Raw genomic sequence first — 24095 nt, 5'->3', positions numbered from 1 at the left:
TTTTTCTTTTTTGTGGGGTTCAAAGGATGCCTTTAAATGTCTTGTTTTCTTCAGCAACCAGAGAGATGCACTTAATCTTCACAAATGAGGAACAGCAGTCAGTTGGATTGTTTTTTGTAATTCTTCACAATTATTATCAATATAGTTGATCAATTAATGTCTTGTCTAACATGTTCTCTGTGTTTTTTTTTCTTTTCTTTTATTACATCTGGTCTGTGTTTTAACTCTGTAATGTGGGTAAGAGAAGGGGCTCAAAATGGGATAAAACACAGCACATTATCATTATTTATCGCTGGCTCGGTTGCAGTAGTCACACTTGCTTTCGTGTGTGTCACATTTCCTCTTTGTGTAGTCTGCAGAATGCAATGTGGGAATTTAGCAGAACTCACTCAAGTATATTTCGAGCACTGGGGGAGAAATAGTATGCAATTAACAGGATATTAAAAAACATGTGGTCATTGTATATAAGGAAAGAAGATTTTAAATGCTTTATCTCATAAGTGATGACCTATTATTTTTATTAATCCCGCACCAGGTGTAGTTTGTTTGTATCTGGATGGATGTCTGGTCATGAAATGTTGGCTAGATTTAGTTGCAGAATTTGGAGAAGTGAAAATAAGTGTTGGTTATGTGCTGTGAATGTGTTGGAGTTTTTCCCAAGTGGGGCACACCTCCGTGGAACCTGTAGACCCAAACGTGCAGAAAGTACCGGTGATACAGTGAACATACACCTAGTTTACGGTGTTTAAGCTTTTTATTCTATTCTATTCTATTCTATTCTATTCTATTCTATTCTTGTATCTCCAACAATTCAGGAGCAGTGGGGATTTCCTCAACAGAGATACTTTAGTTCAAATAGTTATCGGCTATAATGCAGCGTGTTGAACTTTGCCCTCCAGGTTCGGGCGCATTCACGTCTTTATTTACGACTGGAAACGGGTATTATGGGAAAGGTTTACGACGTCCTGTGCGCTTTGTTTTTGTTACGAATCACCGTGAGTCTTTGGCTGCGCTTTGTCCTCTCGTCAAACATTTCTAAATCAAAGCGGATGGCTGCAATTACACCCGGTGCGCATGCCCGTCTAAAGTAAATGTTCCGTGCGTCCGTGCGCTCAGGCGCGCCCTAGGAAAGAATTTGCAGCCGGGCACGCGGTTGATATGACTGTTGTGACTTGTTGTGAATAGTGAAATCTCAACGACAAAAGAGCGCCAGCAAGGCCACGGCAGAAGGTTAGAGAAATAAAAACTGTAATAAAAATGTGCAATAGTCCTTTAAAGGAGGATAACCTCATATCTAATCGGATCTGGAGAGCTATCCAAGAGCCACAAACTCACCCCGTGTTGATATTTCATTTTAAATGAATAAAACGACTTTAAAAAGAGAGAAGATCTCCACAAACGGTCATGTGCTGAGAGTGGAGGTAACATTATGTCAAGATACAATTATGACGAAGTTGTGGGAGAATAATATGAAGCCCCCTTAGAAGATATAATTCATTCACACTTACTTTACAGGAGCTTGAGTCACACTGCATTTTATGCTCATTAAATTACATAGACACCTTCATTTTACACGAAGTATCAAGAATAATTACCACAGAATCAAGGTAAACTTACAGTTAACCATGGGAAACAGAGAATTTGATACAAAATGTCAGAAGGTGAGTATTACCTTAAGGAAATTGCTGTGTGGACCGTGTAACTAAAAAGTAGTTAAAAAAGTATTAGTATTAGTTATTTTCAGTTTACATTGGAGTTTGCTGTCTTATTAAGATATGTATATATAAAAATCTGCAATCATTTCTTTTCACTATCCAGTTGTTTATTAAAGTGTTGCCTCTAATCCAATATCCTCTAAGACCCAGCGCTATCAGTTAAAGCACACACTGGTGGCTGCTCCAGCAGCGCACTAATATCAGTCTAATGGTGAGTAATATAGATATGGGGATTTCTGCAGGTGTCAGAAAACAAGATAGGGTATTGACTGAAATCATTTTGTGTGCACGGGCTTGTCGCCAGTTGCATTTTTCCTCCCCCCGGAGGTGCAAATAAAAGATTCTAGCCCACAAAATATCCATGTAGATGTAATTAGACAAAATGTTCCCTCCAGGTGTGTTTGAAGATGTTTTTATTTATTTATTTTGTAAAATCTGCTCAGTGTATTCAGCCTTTTTCACCCCCTTTCAGAAAGTTTAACTGCCGTGTTTGTCAGTCCTTAATGTTTCTGAATGCGCAGTCCAGGTTTCCACACACGCTGGTGGAACTCTTAATAAGAGGCTCGGGTTTCAGGTGATCTCAGAGAAACTTTGAATTTGAAATCATCCTTTTAGTGGGACATAATCTCCGTCCTTTAGTACGCAGACAGAAATAGCTCTGTGTTGCAGCAGAATAGCCAGGTTTGAATGAGCCCCAATATAATCTTCTGTATAGGGAGTGATGGGAACAAAAGTCGAGTAAAATTAACCATAAATCTATTACTGGAAAATCCAGTGAGCGCTGAGATGTGTTCATTAACACGATGACCAAATAATAATGAGAGCAGTTCATAGAAATGTAGCTGCTGAGGTCCCAAAGTTGGGTCAGGTGGATTTATCTACCCACCCTCCTCTGAAATAAAATTTATATTAAAGGAGCTTCAAAAAACAAAACAAACAAAAAAACAAACAAACACATAAAATTAAATATTATAGTTAAAGCTCGGACTGATTCAACTTTGTCGAAATAACCGCAAAAGATTCTTCATCTTTCTAAGATAATCCCCCTTCCCTTAAACTAAGTGGACCACTACGCTGGGGATATTTAGCCAACCTATTTATTTTTCTCATGTTTTGAGGGGGGAAACCCGGAGCCCGAGTGCTTGTCTCCTTAAACAAAGACTCCTCTAAGACATGTACTTGAAATAAACCTCTCTTTTCCTGGAGTTTATTCAAACAAACATGTTACCATAAACACATGAGGACTTTGAATCACCTTTTGTATACAGTTTAGGCTAATGAACGTACTTCTGCAAAGTCTTACATTATTGTACAAAACACGTTGCACTCAAGTTAAACATGCAGGGTCTCTCTCTCACTCTCTCTCTCTCTTTTTTTCTATTGGAGCAAACAAAATGAAAAGCATTTCAAACGGGAGGCGTCGTGGAGTCACCCTGCATATGCGGTAAATAGAAAGCACACAGAAGCAGTATAAAGTATGTACAGTAAAGGCCGGATTTTCTTCTGTTTTCTCATTGATTCGTTACATGCTCGATTTTTTTTTTGTTTTGTTATTATTATTATTTTGATGCAAATCCTCGCTTTGGTCGAGTCAGTCTTCAAAAGTAAGCAAGCACAAAAAAGAAAAAAAATCCCACCGTCTGTTTCATATGTTAGACCTGTATATATTTACATTTAGATATGTACAGTGCAGCCATGTAACACGTCTTCATCATTAAAAAAAAAAATCCAAAAAACCTGGACATTTAAACTGCTGTGCAAGTTCACTGGTAAACACATGTAACCCGCATTATCCACGTTTTCTTTTTCATTTTCTTTTTCGAAAAAAAAAAAAAATGATTGCAACTAATCCAGTTTAGTCGTCTTTGATTCCCCCCCCCTCCCCCGATCCGCAGGTAGCCCATAAGCTATGACACCGTGTCCGCTTATCATATATATATATATATATATATATATATATTTGTATTTTTAAGGCCCCCCCTTTTGGCCCGTCAGCTGTTGTATTGACAGGCGTTCAGACTGGAGCCCGGGCTCTGCAGGCCGCTGTATCCAAATGTTGGATGCTGTTTGGATTTAAGTCTGAGAGAGGCCAGGCTGGAGTTGCAAGTGTCCCGGTAAACGCTGTACGGTGAGCCGGGAGGCCCGTAAGGACAAGCCGATGATGACATAGCTGAGTTGATGCCGGATGTCCCGATCCCATTCAGGTTGCTGATGTTGTTAAGACCTGGCGTGGGCATGCCGGGCACCGCGGAGTGGCCCATCCCGGAGGCCATGGTCATGGAGGAGATGGAGTTGGGGGCCGAGAACATGGACTGCGAGGTGAGGGGACTCATGGAGTTGAAGAAGGTGAAGTTCTTGGTGGACAGCGGCGCCGGAGTGAGGCCCTTGTTGGTCCAGTTGTTGTAGGTATAAGCCGGGTACATGTCGTCGTAAGGCTGCATGAGACCGCTGAACTGGGGCAAGTAGCTGTTCTTGCAAAGGTCCATCTGCTGGTTCCGCTCCCGCTTCCTCCACTTAGCCCGGCGGTTTTTGAACCACACCTGGAAGGGACACACAGAACCGTGAGCATTAACCACAGCAGAATGCTGTAAAATGTAAAATTAATTTTCTTGTCATAAAATAAACCTGCAACGTTGCTACAGATGATACAGGAATGACTCGAGTCCACATCCGAAGCAGCATTTCAAGCTCGTGTGATATTCAGTTCATGAAGCATAAGTGTAATTTTTTTTCTTAAAACGACACTAATGATCATTTATTGATGTTGAATCATTTATTTCCACATATATTGTGACAACAAGCTTCAGACCCCGCTTTGGTGCCCTTGAATTGTTGCCTTTAAGGTGAGTTAGTGTCTAGGGTGCTTTAAAACGTTGCGTGCTCATTAAAAGGAAACAAACAACAACAAATTAAGAAAAAAAACCATTACAGAATAAAGGCATTTTTAACTAAATGATTTTTGAATTTTATAGCGGTTAATTGTTGATGAGTTAAAATCTTTTATAGGCCCACAGCCATATTCAGCAGTTTCAGCTGCAGTCCCAAACTGACTGAAGGCTCTTCAGATATAACGTCCCATTTTCAGTGTTCTCAGATGTCAAATATCAACAAGTCATAATCACAGAAAAAACACCGACTGCTTTTTAATCTATGATTAGTTACGTAACACGCACTTTTTTGTTTTTGTTTTTTTTAAAATACCAAACCAGTTACTTACTTTTGCTTATTAAAATCAATCCGGACATTAAAAAGAAAGGATCCTTTTTTGAGTGAAACGCATATTCAGAGTTTCCATACCCGAGTCGACACACTAGCCTTGGAGTCAGGGGGAGCAGTTTCTGCTGACGAGCTACAAATATACAAATATACCCGGTAAAATAAATACAAAATCAGCGAGACTGAATGAGTGGACATCCTTTAAGTTTATGTGGACGACGACTGCGGGATGTATTAATCCTAATCAGTGGACTGATGTTAGAAATTCGTTTTGGTTATATTCATATAGACTATACAATATAGCACTCTCTTTACAAATGTAATGTTCCTTCCTGTAGACTATTTTGCCCTTTACAAATAAACTAGCAAATACATTAAATCGTTTATGAAAACTGTTTCCAGGTGTTTTGATATTATACATATTAGTATAAGACTACCACACACTTGTACATCACAACGAGAATGTGTGTTTACACCAGATCTAAGATGGAGGTGCATTAATGTTGATTTTTTTCGCCTCATTTCTAACAATGAAATAAGAAGTATTTCTAAAGATAAATCAGTGTAAATAAAAGGCGTGTGTGTCTGTGTAAGTCAGACGTAAAACCATCAGGTTCACAGAGCAACTCAAACAGTTCCGCGGATGACTCGAAATGAAACAGAAAAGCGCTTCTGGATATCCTCACACCTTATCAAAACCTAACAAAATACTAGTCGGTACTCTCCAATTCATTGTTAATTCATAGTAGAAACAATTTACAACTGGTATCGCCAGACGGCCTCGCGGAAGCTATTTATAGTGGTGCGGGAACACTGTGCAGCCGACAAATTGTCCACAAAGACTTGAGCGATGTGACAGAGAGCTGTGGAGGAAACACTCAAGACTGCAGTCAGAGCCCAGCCTCGAGTTTCCTGCACCCAGCTATAAAATGCATACTTTGGATTTTAATGACACTTGCACGACGAAAACCACGTTAAGAATATGAGTATAATGACTGACGTGTCAAAGTGTGCTTATAAATATTATGAAATTATATTTAAAATCATAATTGCATCTTATTTAAAGTAAACTGATCTTTAAAATATTTCCAATTATTTCAAATTTCACTGAATCTCAAATATTCAGCGTGCCATTACACCCCTCCCCCCTTTTTTATTATTCCTAATAAATGTTTTTTATTCCTAATGAAAAAGGGGAACGAAAGAAAAAAAAAAAGAGTCGCTGTTTAAATCTGAACCTGCTCGTGACAGCAGTGAGTTTCTTGGCTCAAAAACCATAAAAAGCAACTTATTTTCAATTTACACCTCAAACTGAAGATATTATAAGAACTGTGCTGATTCAAAACGACGAAACATATTATTATTGTTATTATTCATTTTTACTCAAAACAGTTTAAAAATGTAGCTAGAATAAATATAATACATGTAAGTCCTATTCATTAAAAAGCCATCTATATATATACGGAGAGACGTGAACGCTCTCCTCCGTGGAGAAAAAAAAACAAGGGTCCAGATTTTCGATGATGTCATCAAAATGCGAATCATCCATTGGCTACATTAGCAGATACACCCTTTGAAAGGACCTGCAATTTCCAACAGATTCAACTACTTTTTTTCCCTTACTTTCTTTTTTAAAGCTTTCCTTTCTTCTAAGTTTTCAGCATGAGACGTGTTAACATGACTGCGTGCCATTAAGGCCTGTAACGTCCTCTGTGCCAGTATTGGGAATTGTGCACGTGCTTTAATAACGGTAGATTTACTTTTGGATGCACCGTAGCTGACAGCTGACAGTCAGGGATGACTGCAACTTAATATGTTAACAATATTCTTCTGAAAAAATCCGAGGTCTTTGGAGACGGATTTTCGTAAGCGTGTATTTGAAATGTATCACATATTTAGTTTATTACTTCTGATCCGTTTAAAGTCACCAAAGTCTGTATGTGACATGGACTCCGTTAAAAATAGGAATAGTGACTAACGCATGAATTCAGAACCTTCAGGGAAATGTACTGACTTTAATATACATCTGATTTCTCGCTGTGCTGACAAACAGCATAAATGTTGGAAAGTGAGTCTGTGACATCCTTAGTTGAAAATTTCTACAAAGTTCTGTTTTTTGTTTTTGTTTGTTTTTTGATACTTGACTTAAAAAGTCTTGTGGAACCAAGTTCAAAAGTTACATATTTTGACAATTTAAAAAATATATAATTTTAAGTTATTAAAAAAAATCTTCTTCATTTTCTTATAATTTTTTGTTTGTTTTGGAAGTTTAATAATTGCTGTTTTTGATGATCGTCTACTTGGTCAGCTTGTCTTTATTCAAACTTTACGCACGGTTTACGCACGGCCGCTGTCTTACCCGGACTCTCGCCTCGGTCAGGTTGGTCCATACGGCGATCTCCTCCCTGGTGCTCATGTCAGGGTAGCGATTCCTCTGGAACGTGGCTTCCAGCTCCTGCAGCTGCTGGCTGGTGAAGTGAGTCCGCTGCCGCCGCTGTTTTTTCTTCTTGGGGTCGTCCGCGTTTCCGTCATCGCTCCTGTGTTCAGCGTTTCTTTCCTTTTCTGTGGGTGACAAACCGGTGTGAAACAGCAGTACTCCTATAACATATTTTGAATGGCATGCAAATAAGGGACGTTTAAACAATGAAGAAGTTAGTATGTGTACGTCGACGTTCAATATTTCCCACGAGGATTGAGTACAGCAACGTGGATTTTTTTTTAAGTAAAGCAATTGAAAAAAAACCACCGCGATGAAACCAACCATTTTAGCTAAATTATTTACGAAGTCATTCATAAAAAATAAACCTCAAAAGAACAGAAACAAATTAGTCACACATTCACGAACGTGTGTCAGAGTTAACCATCGGTTCTCTTCGGTTTTCGCTTAGAGATCAATATCTTTACGATGAGGTCTGCCCACTCTTATCTCCCAACTGTCTTGTATTTTGTGTCCTAACAATTGCCTCGTTAAACTTAAGAGGCCACACGCGCAAAGGTCAGTCACACACACACTCGCACACACAGAAGGGGATCTAGGATTTTGAGAATTTCCTAAAAACAAAAAAAAGCTTAAAATCACGACACAAGATTGTAATTTAAAACGATTTACTGTCGTGAATGATAGTTAAAAAAATAGAACTGACCTTGGCGTATTTTCTATTTGCTTCTCGTGCGCCCTGAAATACGAGAAGAAAGGCCAGAAAGGCCTCTGTTTTTTTTCCTAAAAATTTGGAAAAGCTGAATAATAAAAAGTGTCTCCGGGAACTGTCAACACAGACCGCTTGGTTTTTAGTTTAGATTTGTGGATAGCTCCAATATTTATAGTTTGCTCTAATGCATTCACTGACAGCAGGCCAGGCTGCTCTGCACATTTTTCCCTGACACATCTCGGGTTCCTGCCAAATGTTTGGTTCTGGGAGCACAGTAAACAAAAAATGGGGTGTAACTGCACAAAAAGCGCTCACAGACACAAACACACTCAAATACTAAGATTTGATGGAAACACATTTTAGAGTTTGTCGTTTTCGTGCACGCTGCCCGGTGACACACGGAAATAAATCAAGCAAACACAAGGGATAGAAAAGTTAAATATTCTTTCTCTTTGTTCTGTAGCTTTTAAGTGCTGGGGATGCCTCTCTGACAGTTCGCCGTAAAAATGCTTACGGACACGTAAAATAAAATGTTACAGCACTCAGGGGGGAAAAAGAATGGAGAGGCTAAAAGCACTCTGACTGTGTACCTGCCAACTCTGTGTCTGAAGACTCGCTGCTTGAGTTCTCTACAGTTTCTCGACTGCTGTTTGAAGTTCTCTGTAAATGAAACGCGGGGGCCACGTCGCGGGGCGGCGGTGCTCTCACTGCCTCTGCAATTCTGTCCAAATTCATCCCACCTTGAAGAGAAGGGTGCGTAAAAAGAGGAAACGGGGTGAATCCTGTGGATCGCGAGGCTTTCTTTCAGAGCTACGCTACAAAAAATCCACCCGCTCTCAGACACACACCACGACATGGGAGATTTAACCATGCAGGTTCGTTTGTTCTTCCACGCAAAACGTGCTTCGAGAGAATAGAAGAAAGAAAGGACAAAAAAATCACACGGCCCCGTTCCCCTCCTCTGAAGCAGTGACAGCCCTGTGCGCTCTCCTTCTATCCGCAGCAAGGAAAAGCTTCCACCCGCTGTGACCGAGAACAAGCTCCGGCTCTCCAACCCTCACATCAGACCCACCCATTAGCTGCGTTTAACCTCCCCAAAACAAGAGTCCCACCCACTAAACATGCCCGCTGCAAGAAAATACCCACCCAGACAAGACACAGTCTGACGTCACGCTTAACAAAGTGAAAAGGTGCTTTTAATTAATTTTAGATTTATTAGACGTTTATGTCGCATTTAAATCAGGAAATTTCTTCCAGTGTGAGTGGAGCGAAACTATAAGAGGTGACTCATCTGTTAAACACTCCTAACAAAAAACCTGCCACGGTGGCTGTCTGCTCATTTGTTAGTCTTAAGGCTAGTTATTGTTATTACTTTGTATTTTATTTTGTCATATTATTTTTTGCAGTGTACGCTTTGTCAACTATCGAGAGCGCACAAAGCGAAGCTTTGCTTTCAGGAGTAAAAAAGGGGCCTTTTATTCGCGCAGGCATGTTTGAAATGTGTCCAGAGCAATGCAGCTGGGCGCGCTTATACACACACGCTCGGCCACACAATGTATATCTCGGATATGTACCGAGCTGAATAAACATTTGCCATCCAACACGGTCCTGCCCAGTTACTGTGTCTCCAGTATGAAAAGTGCTCGATGATATCAGGCTCGTTGTGTGCATGAATACGAGCGCTGTAACCTGACAAGAGTTGCTCTGTCAGCTCGCTGATTCACAAAGAGACAATCGGGAGTAATACACGGAACATTACATCTCTCATTATTTAACAGGATGTGTTTGTCCGTGCTGTTTTTTTTATGTACCACATCGTTTGAACCACATCAGTCAAAGAATAAGTAATCTATCAGCAGCAGCAGATCGGTCTGCCCTGCACTTTGCCTAAACAGCCACCACCTCACCACTTCAGACATTACTGATATAATATATTTAAACTCCAACAACATGCACTCAGAATCCAACCGCTATAGATCCCAGCCTTTCAGTGACAACCGCAATATGACAAATGGACCGCTAATACTTCACCTGGTTACGCCTGGCTGTGGCTGCGAATGATGACACATTTGACTTTTGTGCGTTTTGTTGGCTCTGACGCGCAAACAGCAGCAAGCAGTGGCTTGATAAAGGAGCCCCAACATCACCAGAACATAACGTCTTTGTATCCATTAGCAGTGCTAATTCAAACCAACCTCATCTCGCTAAAGATGGAAAACAAGTAAGATTAAATGAGATGCTACAGGGATTATAATCTGACATTCAGGTATGCGCAGTACTCATGGTGCTTTAGAGCTAAGTGAACTGTAATGTGTCTGTGTGCAAAACTGAAGAGCTGAGTTGCTGATCGTAGTCTGTGTCGCACTGGCTATTTTCGTGTCTTTCTTTTAGGAATGCACAGATGCAGGTTAGATAATATTTAAAGTTTTACCCAAGCGCGGGGCTCTTTTATGGGATGGCAGAAATGGATTCCATGTAACTTTTGCATGAGAAAAGCTCTGCAGGCTTTCTGCCATAGACTCGCCAAGAAGTCTCTGTTTTAACCCAAACCATGAGCTTTTCATCCACCAAACCAAGTATTTCGTTCCCTAACCAAATTGCGCATGAAAGCTGAAAATAATGTAAAAGAAAAGAAGGCCAACGTAAAAAGCGTTCGCTTCAGACCACTATGAGTAACCCTTTACATTAAAGCAAAATGTAAAGGCCTTTACTCGTGTAACTGGAATCTGTGGGCAAAAGTCTCCGTTTAGCATTAGGGTTTGGATCATTAGACGCACAGAGTGTATAAATCACACTTCTTATTTGAAAGTTTGAGTTTGTATTTGAGATAAATATCTTTTCTATTTAAATGTGATGTGCCTATAAGTGTTTTGTTATAATATGACAAACACTTACGGGCAATAATAATTTATTGAGTTAAATCACCTCTGAGTGACCAGAAATCACAGGTTTACTAAATGTAAAGAGTTCCAGATTTCTCTTTCTAAGCTGATTAAAGATCACTATAATTTGGCCACATCTGCGATATGAGACCAGCTGACCTGCTGGCTTGCTCGGCCAGTCTGCTACCTCCTTCAGGTAGAGGCGCACATCAGGCCTCAGCGTCTCAGGCTGACAGACAGTCAGACTGTCACAGGCGCCAGGGTCGAAGACTTTCGGCCATTGTATGAGCGTATGACTTTTGACACGAGATCCTCGTTTTGTTCAAAACTCCCCCGAAGGGTTTTTTTTTTTTTGGCAGAGAATTGTGTTAGCTCTCAGAAATCACCTGCCGTGTTCATCAATATTTGCTCAGCCTTTCTGCACAGAGAGAGTGGCACGTGTTTTCACAGACATCTACACTGAATGCACTCAAGAAATTTGAATATAGCGAAACTCATCAACGAACTTTTTACATTTTTAGTGCACAGTGTGTAACTGTTGTATTACTATGGCATAATTATTTGACTATCTAATATGAATGCGTCACCTTAACCTACTGAGGATCACAGTCAACAAGTTTACCTCCGCAGCTTACCGAAGTGCTTTTGGGCACGACACCAGCATCGCCTACCTGCTTACTCATATTCCAAGATGGTTAAATGGTTTGGACACAATATTTGAAAACAATAAAAGTTCATCTGCATCTGGAGTAAGCAAGCAGAAAAGGCGTTGATGAGGTAAACTCGAGGACCTCGTGACCAGCAGGTGGTCTTTACTATTCAGGTTGCGAAGGTTGAGTGAAAGAGACTACCTGTTGGTAGCTGGTAGGGTTTAGTGGGGAGACAGTCTATCATTGAAGTGCTTAAAGCTCTAGCTTGTTTCAAGATTGCAGCGGACTCCTGAAAAACTAAAATCAGCCTAGAAAAAAGTCTTATGTGCCATAAAGTATTAGCACAAGCAAAAGCAGCGTTAAAAAATAACAATAAACCCAGTGACTCTTGAGGTCTCTACGGGAATATTATGGGATTTACAGCACAAAGAGATTCGCCATGGCGGAGCTCTTATGAATTCTACTTTGTTCTGTCCACATGTTCCTGGCTGATAGATGGGGGTAATCTAAATACCCAGCCTCCTCAGCCTCCATCTATGCCCGCGTCCCGCTCCTCCAGCACTCTGGAGGGCACTTGCGTGTGATGGATGAGTTAAAAAGCCTTTCCATCCGGCAGGACAGGTTAAAGGCCAGTGGCTAAGCAAACACTCATATTTTCCCCCCCAAGAAGTGAAAATAAACTCGGCGAACGCCGTGAATCACACACAAAAATGCAGTCTTGGTGTATTTTTCTCTCCAGAGAAAGCGAGCACAGTAAAGCTAACCACAGGACCGAAAAAACAAAGCATATAGAAAATTAAAGCTGGCGAGCTGATTCAAGAGCAGGACAGCAGCGGAGATGTAACTGGACACGGTGCGTAACTGGAGAAGGACAGAGCTGATTATTGCCTTGGTGATGGTTTCCCTGCTTGGTCCAAGGCCTGTTTGACCTGGAGTCTGACAACCAATAAACAGCCTGTGCAGGGAATGCAGGTGTAAATAAAACAACGTCTAATAACCAGCACAGGGAAACACCCATAGGACAAATCCACTAAACTGCAAGAATATGTAAAATTTCCTTTTAAACCCCTTCATTCGTTGTTAAACCAGAGCCAGTCCGCCACACGTTCGGTCGTTTCTTTTAGTTTTACATACACGCAGTGTTGATATTTGAAAAGAGAGTGGTTCTTAATATGTGAAAACATAAAAATATACATATACTGCCTTTTAGGGTGAAACTTGATTGTTACTGCATATTATTATTTCCTCGGGGAACGTTTTGTGAAATAGCTTGCACACAATCTTTCATTTAAATTCCCCCCAAACCTCGAAATTATTCCAACGTTTTTACGTATCTTTTTTAACGAATGGGGGATTCTTGGTTTTTTGTTGTGATTAAATCCAGAAAAGATTGATTGATTGATTTTTATGTGAGCTACGACTGCTGGATCTGAAGACAAAAATTAAATGAAATATTTTCCACAGAATAGATTTGCATGTTTATGTGTCGTTTGTAGCATCTGGCTTGATGTTTCTTCGTTTTTCCTTTTGTTTTTAGTGTTTAAAAGATAAATGGTTGGGATTTATCACCAGAAAGATGAAAAAAGTTCATTGTTTGTATATGTATTTATTTATTTATGGCCGATTTGTGACTTTGCTTCAAACTCAAAAGACTTTTTCACAGAGCTCCATAATCATTTTGCAGCTAATTAATCAGTATATCCATTCTCTTCCGGTTATGCAATTGGGGGTCGCGGTCGGGCTGGAGCCTATCCCAGCTGTCATAGAGCGAGAGGCGGGGTACACCCTGGACACGTCTCCAGTTTATCGCAAGGGTAACACAGAGAGACAGACAACCACTCACTCTAGACTTGTACTTCACGATCAGCAGTTATCCTAACATGCTTGCGTTTGGACTGTGGGAGGAATCCGAGACCCACAGAGACACGGAGCGAACATGCAAACTCAGCCGGATTCTAACCCAGTGCTAACCACCACCACACCACCGTGGATCTGAATATATATATGGATATTTTGAAAAGTCAAACATAATCAACATGTTAAACTGAGCACAGAAAAATGTCATACCAGATTCCCCACAAGAAATCACATTCTTCGACAGATTCAGTTCCATTCCAATTGCCTGAAAAACACAAAAAAGATAATTAAATCAAAATTTCTCCTCCAAATAAAATAAATAAAAAAATAAAAAAATCAAAGAGGCTAAACACACTTATTCTCATTAAACCACATCATATTATAGTTACCATTACAATGTTTTTTTTAAAATATTGAATAAATGAAAGTTTGTTTAAAAAACAAGTCAAAGCAGGCTGTGTAACAATCCTACAACAGCAAGTTTAATTCTTTCTGGACCCTGGCCTCATACATTTGTATTAAAATTGATTGTGAGAAGAAACATACAAGACAATTAAGGACAACAGCAAAATAAATTAATTAATTAATACAACTTAAAAAAAAACGTAACGCAAATTTTCTGGTAATATTTATTCGTTTTTAAAGAAAGGATTTTCATGTTTTCGGCTCGCAGAATGAGAAACACCCTCTCCCTTGCCCATCACAGACCCTCAATTTACCTCTCTCTCGCTCCCTCTCTCTCTCTCTCTCACACACACACAGACAGAGAGAGAAAGATTGACCCTCTTATCTAGAGGAATCCCTTTGCTGCTTTTATGTCCTCAGTAAATCTTTACTCAGTACCCTTCGTCCTTTCGTCCTTCGCGCTTCAGTGCGCGCACACGCTTGTACTCTATATTAGTTACTCTAAGTATCTAATGTAGTGTTTTTCTGGGCTACAGTTGTAAGGTGCAGCTGGCTGACTCTAATGCTCAGACAAACTATTTTCACACTCGCTGCTGCAGGTCTTTGCCAGAAATCGTTGCTGTGCGCAAAGCTCTATTCGCTCAGTCTCTACTCCAACTCTTTGACCCCCAACTGGCCAACAACATGCTCTTCCTAAAGGAGTCAGCACTTTTAAATATTTTATTTTCTTCTTCACGCTGGACACACCTTCCCCTCTGATTCACATTCCCAATATCTTGAAGTGTTAAAAGGCACAGAGGGACCTGCCCGCCGACCTTCTGACCAATTCCCACAGCTAAAATCCACTGACCTGACACGACACCGTGCGTGCTTTACTCACCAGTTGGTTCCCAGCAGAAGACAGAAAAACGGAATAAACCCTCACGGTTTCCCCATGCAGGTGTTCAGTAAATCCACTTTAGCGTCAGCTGCGCGTAAATGCTGCGTCCGCGGTAATCAGCACTTTGGTCGTCTCTGTGACGATACCTTGGTTTTCTTCACTGCTCTGCTGCACGCCTAGCGTTGACGTCATCACACCGCAACCCCCGCTGCCGCCGCCACCACCACCACCAAAACCTCCCACCTCCCCCGCTGTCACCCCCCCCCCCCCCCCCCATCACTGGTCTCCTTTTCATCCCATCGCATCTTCATTTGAACTTTTCTTAAAAAAAAAAGACATCACTGAATTCCTCACCTGCGCTGCCATCATCACCTGACGTCACTCTCTTCTTCCTCCCCATCTTAATTCACGATTTTCTTCTCCGCAAAATATGTTCTCAAACGCTTTTTTCTGACTTTTACTTTAACATAGGAAAGCAACAAGTGATGTAATAATAATAAACTTATTTGGTGTGTGTGTGTGTGTGTGTGTGTGTGGCGTCGACGAAGGACAGTTTCGGCGTAAAAAAAAAAAGGTGAGAAGAGTTTTCTTGATTTTCATCAGAGGGTGTTTGTCCTCATACTGATGACCATCAGCTTGGGGAAAGAAAAAAATGTATTTTGAAGAATTCACATAAAAGAAGACGCACATCCTGTTTATATATATATATATATATATATATATATATATATATATATATATATATATATATATATATATATATATATAGTGGTCAGTTCGTCACAGGGACAACACGAAAATAGACAACAACACATTTTCAAGTCCAACTAAGGCCACTTTAGTAATTTAGACTCACCAGTTAGCCTGACGTGCTTGTTTTTGTAGAAAAGGGGGAAAGCCTGAGGACCCGGAGGAAATTCACCTCCAGATAAAGATTTATTTGTTTATTTATTTATCACAGTTTAAATAAATTTAAAAAAACAAAAACTGTAAATCACACCCAGCCACACATCTTAAAGTTTTGTGTAACACACAGGTTAATTAATTAATTTTTTTTTAATGTAATGACTTAAGTTGTTTTTCAAGCACCAAAAGATCCCAATATTTTGCTGACACAGCCGACAGCATTTCATTTCTATAAATTGGCATCAGGCTTTTGCGTGGTTGCGCACTGGCCGTATTTTCCTCTTCGATAATGAACCGGGTCGGCAAACAATAAGCCGTCTGACCATTGTGAACCTCTCTGTTAGCGGATGATTATTTAACGACTAATTGTTCATTTTTGCACGCAGGGTCCAGATTTGTTTTGTCCTTCAAAGTAAAACATTCGATCTGCATCCCATTAAAAATGGTCTGAGGTTTTAAATGGAGGAAATATGACCGAGCTGCGAACAAGCGTTTGCGTCCTAAAAAGGGGAAATAATTAGGCTAATGTTTTCTGTAAAAGGAAGACGAAACCATTCAGGCCTTTGTGTGTCCGTGAGCGGTTGCAGAGAGAGCGAGAAACAGAGTAAAAACGCCATGCCAACAAAACAACTCTTTTGCAAAAGCAAATAAACGGAAGATTTAGGTCGGGTAAGCTCTGCAGCGCTGCTGTATCAACGGACAAAAGGCTTGAAGAGGCAAAGTAACAGCGAAGGCCACAAGAAACACAGACAGAGATTAGAGTATTTAGACTGTAGCCGTGGAAGGACTGCATCACCGATCAGGCCACGAATGGAAATAAAACAAAGAAAATACAAAAAAAAACAAAAAACTAAAAGAAATTTATGTTAAAAGAAAAAAGAGTGACTGAAAAGTTATTACAAGTCCTAATTGTCTTTGCTAGATAGTTTATCCTTGGGACAAAACACACTTTCAGGCCGGATTTCAAGTGTCCGCAGCCAAGATTGTGCAGCCCACGCACACAGCCGGCCCCACCACTGAACCACCGCAGAGTCCGTGTGGCAGGGAGTATTTCCAGCTTCACATACTCAATTTACAAGCTCCTTCTTTTGGCCTGAGACATGGGAGAAAGTGCGAAATTTGTCCCACCCTTACACTTTCCTTTTTAACTCGGCCAAGAGCTGCGCACAAAGCAAAGCCCAGCTCTGAGAGAGGGATCCCGGAGGGATTAAAGGCGAGCTGCAGGCCTCCCTTTAGGACTCGGAGAGACCTGCTTCCCATGGTGCCTCTTGGAGACAGGGAAGGCTCTCTCACCTCTTTTCACTTCAGCCTGTGTCTCCCCCCTTTTTATTTTTACATTTAGGGGCACGCCAAGTTTCTCCCGTATCTGGTCATGTTAATATTTATCCTGTGCATGCAGGAGATACTAAGTGATGGAATCCACAGACCCGAAACTGCAGAAAAGCCAGACAATTTGTACCATAATCATTTACTGCCAGGAGGTGCTTGTGCTTAGAATCAGGAGCCACTTTTTGCTGGATATTACTGTCACAATCAAGTTTTTTATGGCAAAAGACAATAATAACTATTAAAATATATTTCATATATTTTAATGTAAATTAAAAGTTTGCAGTTAAACCAACTTTATGCCTCAGACATGTAAAATTTCTGCTTGACTGGAGCTACAAAGTAAATGTGTTATGGCTCCTTTAGACTCCAATACTGACTCCAGCTACTTAGTATGCAATTGTATCCAAAAAATAGTAATAATACTCCATATAAGCATGTGTAATTGTCAACCTGTGAGACCTGGGATGCTAAATAATGAGTCTTTTATTCTCTCGCGCACACACACTCACACACACACACACACACACACACACACACACACACACACACACACACACACACACACACACACACACACACACACTCTAATTAGGCAGTAGGCTGGCAGGAGAATGCTGTGATTACTCAACGAGTTACTCGAAGAGTTAAGTAGTACCCTGAAGGTGAGGCAGTGGCCTCTTCTCTCCTGTGCAAATAGGTGGAGGGATTGTTAGGGCTGTTAAGAGTGTATGTGCGAAGGGGGAGGAGGTGTGTATCTGTGGCCAGGAGCTGTCTGATGGTCACCTCTGCAGCGTAAATAGTTATTCCTAAATAACACAAGGGCTAATCCAAGTTTGAGAGGTGGAAAAAACACAAGCCCAGAGCGCACAAAACGCCAGTTTGCTTTTTGGAGAAGTCGGAAGGGTGAATTTGTGTGTTTGGGATACATTTAACACACACACACACACACACACACACACACACACACACACACACACACACACACACACACACACACACACACACACACACACACACACACACACCCAGCATTGCACATTTTATATTTATTGTCTTTTTTTGCTCTGGCCAAGCCCACAAAAAGAAAGAAAGAAAAGAAAAAGCTCTAATTTTTGTGTTTTTCTCTTCACTGTGGCCTTTTCAGCAGTGACGCTCAACAATGGCCCCATCCCTGATGATCATAGTAAAGCAGTGCTGGTTGCATTAAGGCCCATTTCCGCTGAGCGAGGCTTATAGAAGTGCTTTTGCACCACGTGCAGTCCAGACTCTGTAGAATCAATCAGGAAGGTCTTGCAAGCTTGACGCCAGGCTGCTCGACGGGATGGAAAACCTTTTGTAACATCACAGCCGACCTTCTAACTCAGAGCAGAGCTGGAGAATCTGCCGGCATGTCAACAAGCTAAACACCCAACCAGCCAGCCTGCCCAGATGCTCAGACGGACACACGGCAGCCTGTTATACACACTCTCAGCAAGCAATGCCGAGATATTTACTGCATAAAGTTTCCACTACTGTGGATATATCCTCTTCAAAACATTTAAGTGGACAAGGATGAAGTCATCCTCTCATCACTAGGGTTATTATAAGGAATGGATGCTTCCCAGTTGCCTTTTTCCCCCCCTTTGAAGAAGTCCCCCTTGAAGTGTGTTGAAAACACAGATGTCACAGTTTCCAATCGGCAGTGAAATTAGTGATGTTTTGATTACACTGGGCTTGGAGATTACTAACATAAACAGGTCTGGTGCATAGATCATCTTTTCAAGAGGAGGCATCATTCCCTTTTTCCACTCTGTCCAAACTCGGCAGCTCTCTCGGGCTTAGTGCTGATGAGAATCGGACGTCCAGCTTCCAGTTTTTCATCTGAGCATAAACTTAATGCTGACTAAGTGATATTTCCTTTTGTTGTAATGTTTCACTGGCTAAACTAAAACCGGCTGACCTGGAGAGCCTTACTCAGCACCAGAGTGACAGAGTTTCACTTCTTTATTATATAAAGTAATAAGATTTACTCATCTTATTTCATTCATGCTTTTTATATCTGACAGACTGACTTTAATAACAAATTAGTACTGTAAAACAAAAATCTGAAAATGATCAACTGAATATGTGTGATTGTTTTTTAGCTACAATAATAAAATTCAATTTAATTTCTATTGCACCAAATCACAACAAACAGCAGTTGCCTTAAGGTACTTTATATTGTAAGGCAGAAATCCTATAATGATACAGAGAAAGCCCCAACAATCAGACGACCTTCTTGAGCAAGCACTTGATGACAGTGAGAAGGAAAAACTCCCTTTTAACAGGAAGAAACCTCCGCTAGAATTAAATTCAATTCAATTCAATAAAACTTTATTGATCCTGAAGGTTGACCCCGAAGGAATCGGGCTCAGGGAGGAGCGGCCATCTGCCGCAACCGGTTGGGGGTGAGGGGAGGAAGACAGGACAAAATCAAAGCTGAATTGAGTTATTGTGCATGTTGATTGGATGACATAGCTGCAACAGGTTAGCTGCGTGAACCCCATTTTCCAGTATTTGGAGTAATATCTGTGGAGCCAAAAAAATTTAGCAGCCAACCACACTGACCTAATTTCCTTCAACTGACCTGACACCATAATTTCAGCTATGAAACTGAGTAATTCTGTTTGTTCTATGCATAAATTGTTAAATCATAAATTATATAAAAGACTGATAGAGCTTCCAGGTCTGAAAAGCAAAGCCAAGCGGAGCCACGGAGAATTCAGGGTATACTGATTATGTACATTGTTACTGACAAGTCACCACAATATAAGCGTGTATTATCCCTCTGTAAACACTCGATGTATGGCTTCACTAACCAATGGAAGCCATTATAGTCCATCCTTTATTTCCAGTTTATAGGTCTAAGTTGGCATTAGATTCCAGTTGCTCAAATACAAAACAAAACAAAAAACTTCACGCAGTAGCTGCACATCTCTCGGTGCTCTCTTATTACATTTTATTCATCAAGCCAGCTGAAAGTTGAGAAACGTGCAGTAGCAGCATTGACACAAGAGATCATCAGCATCCAGCAGGAGTTCATGTCCAGAGGCAAAGAGTCTTAAACAATAAGCCATCGCCATGTTCTGGACGATAAGATGTTAAGCCTCAGATATTTGTTCCACAATGAGGCTTCCATATCTGTTTATCCCTCCAATCCACGTGCACCATAAATGATAAAAACTAATCCAGAGGAGCAGGCCTGTTTTTTATTCAGGAACACCTTGAGCTACAATGGACCAGTGGTGCTATAATATCTATGTTATCCCAAATGGGATTAACATACTGATTTCACTCACTGAGGGAGTTTCTCTATGTCTGCCTGTTGCTGTGTATGCTATTTAATTTGATAATGATTTAAAACAGGTAGAGAATTTGTGCTTTTTAATATCAGCTACATGAAAAAAATCCTATTTTTCCCCCGTTTTCAGTTTTGATAGATTGTTTTATTTACTATCTCTCTCTCCAACATCTGGATTCTGGCCTCTGGAGCAGCACACAGCACTGAAAAAGCTTAGCTGTGGACGAGATCTGAGATTTATGGCGGTGGCTTATAGCACTCTGCTGTGTTTGGGATAGCGTTGTCCTGCTTCGTCCCACTAAGTTCGCTGTACTCTCACCCGCTTTCACTCCAGGCTCTGGCTCATCGAGGAAAACTGTCCGCCCACTTTTCCCCCTCTCAGTCTGCTTCTGTCACCAGCGAGGGACAATAAAAACCTCGAGGTCATGTGGCTGCTTTGGTTACAGGGTTTTGACTGTCAGATTTGCAGGAAAGTGGCTGAACTTTGGTGCTTCACATTCAGATGATTTAACTGATGTTTGATGGGTTTTCTCACCATGGCAGTTTATTTGCTTGACAGAATAAACCTCAAGTATTTAATTTACTTGTCCGCTTGGTTGTAGCAGAAATAAGTTGAACACAGTGCCAACTTATCATCGCCTCTAAAATTGATGTGATGAACTACTTTACAAAATAAACTAATAGAGAAAACCACGATCGCTCATTTAGAGCCCTGCATTTGGGCAGCTGGTAAGTCTGATATTCATTCTCTCACTACCAACTTATGTAGGAAGCATAGCCATCACCATCTTGGTTTTTAAAACCGGCTGTGACGAGTGACAGGCTGATCTGACTGAAAACACTGCACACTTGGATGGTAGTGACTTGTAAAGCATACTCTACTTTATCCTCCTTTTTGACTCAAATGGAAACCACAATTTACAAATGAATACCATCCTGTGTTCAGCTAGTCTCGAAACAAGTGACTGAGATCATAAACTCATCAGAAAAGTGTTTACTAAATCGAGGGAGGGTGCAATCTTTTTTTTTATTTTTTTATAAATATCTGTATAATCTGGCTTCTTTTTGCAACCACAGGAGTTGCTGCCTGCTGACAAATTGGAAAGAATGCAGATTTAAGACAACTGTGTATTGGTTTCACTTTTCAAACCCAGAATCCTCATCCATGTTTTCATTTCAGTCAGCATTGAAATATATATCTTTAGCTGCTAAAAACTCCACATTCATCTGTTATGTGCCTCATTTGAGTATACAGTGGGGCTTTTAGAGCTTTTATTCTGAAAAATGCTGCTTCTGTGAGGCTTTGCTTGGGTGAAGTTGCCAAGAAGTTGTTGAACAGTGAGTACAATGAGAAGTGCCAAAATCACAGTTCCTGGAATGGCCACTTGAGGCTGGCTCCCATGCTAAAACATTTGCAGCATGACACATTAAACATGTTTTTAACCTGGTAGAAAAACAGATTTTTGTTTTAATAGCTACTTCATCCCTTTGAAACCACAGTAGTATGGAAGCAAAGGTGTTTTATGACCTCTCCATTTAAAATGTGTTAATCCAATTCAAGTTTTGATTGACTGTTGGATACCAGGACAGGCGAGTATAGCTGGTAGATGTCTGCTGAGCTTCAAGCCCTTTTACAGCATTTTTTATGTAATTATTTCTGGAACAATATGGCCGACCATGCGGTACTCTAAGGAGTCTGTATATTAAGACTTTTCAGGAGACATCATTCTGTTTGCCATGAATTCACACAGTCAATGCCAACGTTCTATGGCACTTAGCATTAGCTGATAACTCCATAACAGCAGTCCACTCTGTTGTCCATATATGGTCACTTCAGGTGCAAAAAACCCCACAAACAAATCAAAAACAAAAACAAATAAATAAAGAAAATAAAATTAGGAAAACCCCTTAAAAGGAGTTTGCAAACCAGTGCGTGACTTTGGCCATCTTTTATATACAGTTCATGTGATAGCGCCTTTAACCGCTCAGTTTTTGCACAGACAATGACAACAAATACAAGATTACAAACAGTATAGTATTTCATACCTTTGTGTACTGTCAGCTGCTCGATGTTCCAGTTATCAGTAATGCCAGGATCAGATTACAGAAGTTTTAAAACACTAAACTATTTGGAAATCGGGCCAGGTCACACATGTAAGGAGAAACTTGACAGATATTCTACTCTCACTCAAAGTGACTTTGGCAATAGCATAACATCCACACTGCAGGAAATTATAATCATCATCTTGTCAGAGGACAACACGCACGACCTCACGTGATGTCATGGGGGCGTAGATGTAAACAAAGATGGAGGCTGTGGTTGTAGCAGCATTACTTTGCAGTGAGGTGGAAAAACACAAGGTTAAACTTACAACAAAGTGGTTGGATAGACACTGTCAGCACAAGTTGTCTATTCAAGGTAAGACTTTGACTGCCAACAGTATGGTTGCTTATATTCCCTTTGATATTATGGGTCTCAGATTTGTCTTTGTCGCGGCTGATATTATCAGCATGCCAGCAAGCCGTTTGGGAGGTTACCAGATAATCTGGGATGACCACTGGCACTCTCAGAATAGAAATTAGCCTACCTTAATGTAGCCTTATTGTGGTATAAAGGCTTCCCAGTGGGGTGGTGCACACTGTGGTCATACCCATATCAGAGGTTAGTTATTTGTGCAACTGTGTTTTTCAAACATTTTTTAGTTTACTGGTTGAAATGGACTGGCATACATGTCACTTTTCTACTTTTAGTGACCACGAGTCCAGGAGGGCAAGGTTCTAACCCCAGTGTGTGGTGAAAGTGTCAACTTCTGCACCATTGTACCACAAATATGCAAGTGTGACACTGAATGAAACTTGCCAGAATGTTAAAACATAAACAAGGAAACATTCAAACTTAGTTAAATTAAATTTTACATAATTTTGTACTCTTTCCTCATATTGCACATTAAAGGAACATTTGTGTTAGTACCTTTTACTGTTTAAAAATATACACAACCTCCTTGGAGTCCAGTGACTCATGAGAGTGTAAAGGCCAGTGTCGGAAATCTAATTAGGGGTGGATTGTTGCTAAATGTTAACTCCAAAACTCTCCTAATCTGAGCCTGGCATTGTGCAACAAGGCCAATGCATTAAAAAAATCATAGCTTTTATATAGAAGCATATTTCTTAAACTTGAGTTCTATTTTAATGAAGTATTTTTATATAGAAACCTCACAAACAGTTTTTAAACCACTAACACACTGAAAGAGAATTTTTTTTAAAGAGAATGAACTCTGGTACTCTGCTACTTTAAAAAAAATACAGCTTTAGCCAGTTGTTGGGCTGATCTCTATCTCTACAATGCATGCAAGTCAGTCATTGCTTCTCCACTTCCTCATTTTTTCTTTGGTTTCCCACCATTTAAGGCACATTACCGTGACTTCACTCTTTGCTGGTCCACTCAACTTCACTGCGTCATGCACAATATTAGGAAAAATTCTTTTGGCCATATCAAAAAAATTCAGTTTTAACATAATGAAAGTGTAATTGACAGGTAATTTCTAAATAAGTTGTTTTTGGCTTTAGTCAAAGAGCCCAAAGCTTACTCAGCTTGATGATGAATTTTTCTGGAGCACTGAAACAGCTAATGTTCAGTCTTGCTTTGTATTTGAGTCATACGGCAGAAAAATGTTCACAGCATGATTCGCTGATTTGCTGTTTCACGTTGTGCATCTCCGCAAATACTCCTACACCTTACCGTACCTGGCCACGTGAAGTAACGATACATGGAGTATGAGAACTGTTA

General features: G+C 40.4%; 1 protein-coding gene across 3 annotated transcripts; it reads right to left on the bottom strand.

The window, feature by feature from the left end:
- Window positions 1–1795: 1795 nt before the first annotated feature.
- On the bottom strand, window positions 1796–14880 carry pitx1 (paired-like homeodomain 1). Of its 3 annotated transcripts, XM_063486186.1 has the most exons (5): window positions 14755–14880; window positions 13680–13734; window positions 8671–8820; window positions 7291–7493; window positions 1796–4255 (listed from the first exon to the last, which is right to left on the bottom strand). In XM_063486186.1, the coding sequence occupies exons 2-5, from the start codon at window positions 13723–13725 to the stop codon at window positions 3707–3709; spliced, it is 948 nt and encodes a 315-aa protein (XP_063342256.1). In that variant the 5' UTR covers window positions 13726–13734; window positions 14755–14880; the 3' UTR covers window positions 1796–3706. The 3 variants fall into 3 exon arrangements, with proteins under 3 accessions (XP_063342256.1, XP_063342258.1, XP_063342257.1); XM_063486188.1 differs by lacking the exon at window positions 8671–8820; XM_063486187.1 differs by lacking the exons at window positions 13680–13734; window positions 14755–14880 and adding an exon at window positions 8929–9087.
- Window positions 14881–24095: the final 9215 nt, after the last annotated feature.

This window comes from Pelmatolapia mariae, linkage group LG10_11 (genome assembly GCF_036321145.2).
Source record: "Pelmatolapia mariae isolate MD_Pm_ZW linkage group LG10_11, Pm_UMD_F_2, whole genome shotgun sequence".
Taxonomy (NCBI): Eukaryota; Metazoa; Chordata; class Actinopteri; order Cichliformes; family Cichlidae; genus Pelmatolapia; species Pelmatolapia mariae.
Note: the sequence above shows the minus strand (reverse complement) of the source record. Positions and strands in the feature narration are given on the sequence as shown.

What these genes read in the sequence shown, in the direction of transcription:
- pitx1 (XM_063486186.1), bottom strand. Translation starts at nt 13,725, where the DNA reads ATGGAACTGAATCTGTCGAAGAATGTGATTTCTTGTGGGGAATCTG. An exon ending in GATTTCTTGTGGGGAATCTG is followed by an intron (nt 8,821 to 13,679) that starts GTATGACATTTT and finishes CTTCTCTTCAAG; the next exon opens with GTGGGATGAATTTGGACAGA. An exon ending in TTCAGACACAGAGTTGGCAG is followed by an intron (nt 7,494 to 8,670) that starts GTACACAGTCAG and finishes TGTCACCCACAG; the next exon opens with AAAAGGAAAGAAACGCTGAA.